Source organism: Vollenhovia emeryi, unplaced genomic scaffold (genome assembly GCF_000949405.1).
Source record: "Vollenhovia emeryi isolate VEMERY1.0 unplaced genomic scaffold, V.emery_V1.0 DF943546.1, whole genome shotgun sequence".
Classification (NCBI taxonomy): Eukaryota; Metazoa; Arthropoda; class Insecta; order Hymenoptera; family Formicidae; genus Vollenhovia; species Vollenhovia emeryi.
Window position 1 is genome coordinate 1 of NW_011962820.1, and position 1,397 is coordinate 1,397.

A 1,397-nucleotide genomic window follows, 5' to 3' on the forward strand; every position below is an offset into this window, starting at 1 on the left:
GGACGCTACATGGAGGCACGCAGCTTACGCTGTCACACATCAGACAACAATACTGGATTCTCGGCGGGAGGGCTCCTGTCAAGTCTCACATCCTGCGGTGTGTCACGTGTGCTCGGCAGAGGGGGATCCGTGCCCATCAATTGATGGGCCAACTACCTCTCTCTCGGGTTACGCAGGCACGACCGTTCACTCATACAGGTGTGGACTACGCAGGGCCACTCACCGTCAAAACATGGAAAGGAAGAGGTGCCAAAACAACGAAAGGCTGGATTTGCGTTTTTGTCTGCTTCTCAACCTCAGCAGTACACCTCGAGGCGGTCAGTGACTACTCAACGGAGGGATTCATTGCCGCCTATCGACGCTTTTCATCCAGACGCGGCATTGCTCACACCCTACACTCCGACTGCGGCACCAATTTCATCGGCGCGGATGCAGCTCTCAAAAGGCTGTTTATCCAGAGCACGCAAGAACATCAGCGAGTTTCTCACCTGCTCTCGCAAGATAACACCCGATGGGAATTTAATCCCCCAGCGACACCTCACATGGGAGGAAAATGGGAGGCCGTCGTAAAATCCATCAAGTACCACCTACGGCGGACCATTGGAGAAAGCGTGCTCACCTTTGAGGAGCTCACCACATTGCTCACTCTAATTGAGGCAATTCTCAATTCGCGTCCTCTCGAACCATTGAGTGACGACGCAGATGACATCGCAGCACTCACGCCAGGCCACTTCCTCGTAGGAAGTCCGCTCACCGCCATACCAGAGCCCTCACTCACCGAGCTGGCAATCTCAAGACTCTCTCGATGGCAGCTCATCCAGCAGAAGGCACAACATTTCTGGACACACTGGGCAGCGCATTACCTACAACGACAACAAGCAATCTCAAAGTGGCACCACAGGAACAACGAGATCAAGATCGGGTCATTGGTGCTCATCACCGACGAGCGGCTACCGCCATGCAAATGGCCGTTAGCCCGGATCACAGCTCTACATCCTGGGAAGGATGGTCTCGTGCGGGTGGTGACTCTGAAGACAGCCACTACCACTCTCATCCGACCAGTGATCAAGCTCTCCGTCCTGCCAATCTCATCATAACATCAGGGATCATCAACTACGTTGCTGATGGCGGGCGGAATGTTCCGGATTCATGTCTGAATCTCGGTCAGTTCGTTGCCGGCGTGATGGCAGCATCAGCCGGGTCGGATCGTGCAGCGCCGCAGGAGCGCTGCGCGCGCATGCCCGATCGTGACTCGAGGCGACGGCGCTTCGTCACGTCCGTCACCGGTTCCTTTTGGCTCATGGCTACGATACATAGTACACGCGTCGTGAAGTGCAGAAGATCTTTGTAGTGCTCTGGTGGACTTTCTCATCCGAGAACTGACTCAGTGTGAACAT

The 1,397-nt window shown here is 55.0% G+C and overlaps 1 protein-coding gene across 1 annotated transcript; it reads left to right on the forward strand.

Annotated features, from left to right (window-relative positions):
- Positions 1-143: 143 nt before the first annotated feature.
- LOC105565449 lies at positions 144-1,097 on the forward strand. Its single transcript, XM_012018669.1, has one exon. It carries the CDS (start codon positions 144-146, stop codon positions 1,095-1,097), a length of 954 nt encoding a protein of 317 aa, XP_011874059.1.
- The last annotated feature ends 300 nt before the right edge of the window (positions 1,098-1,397 follow it).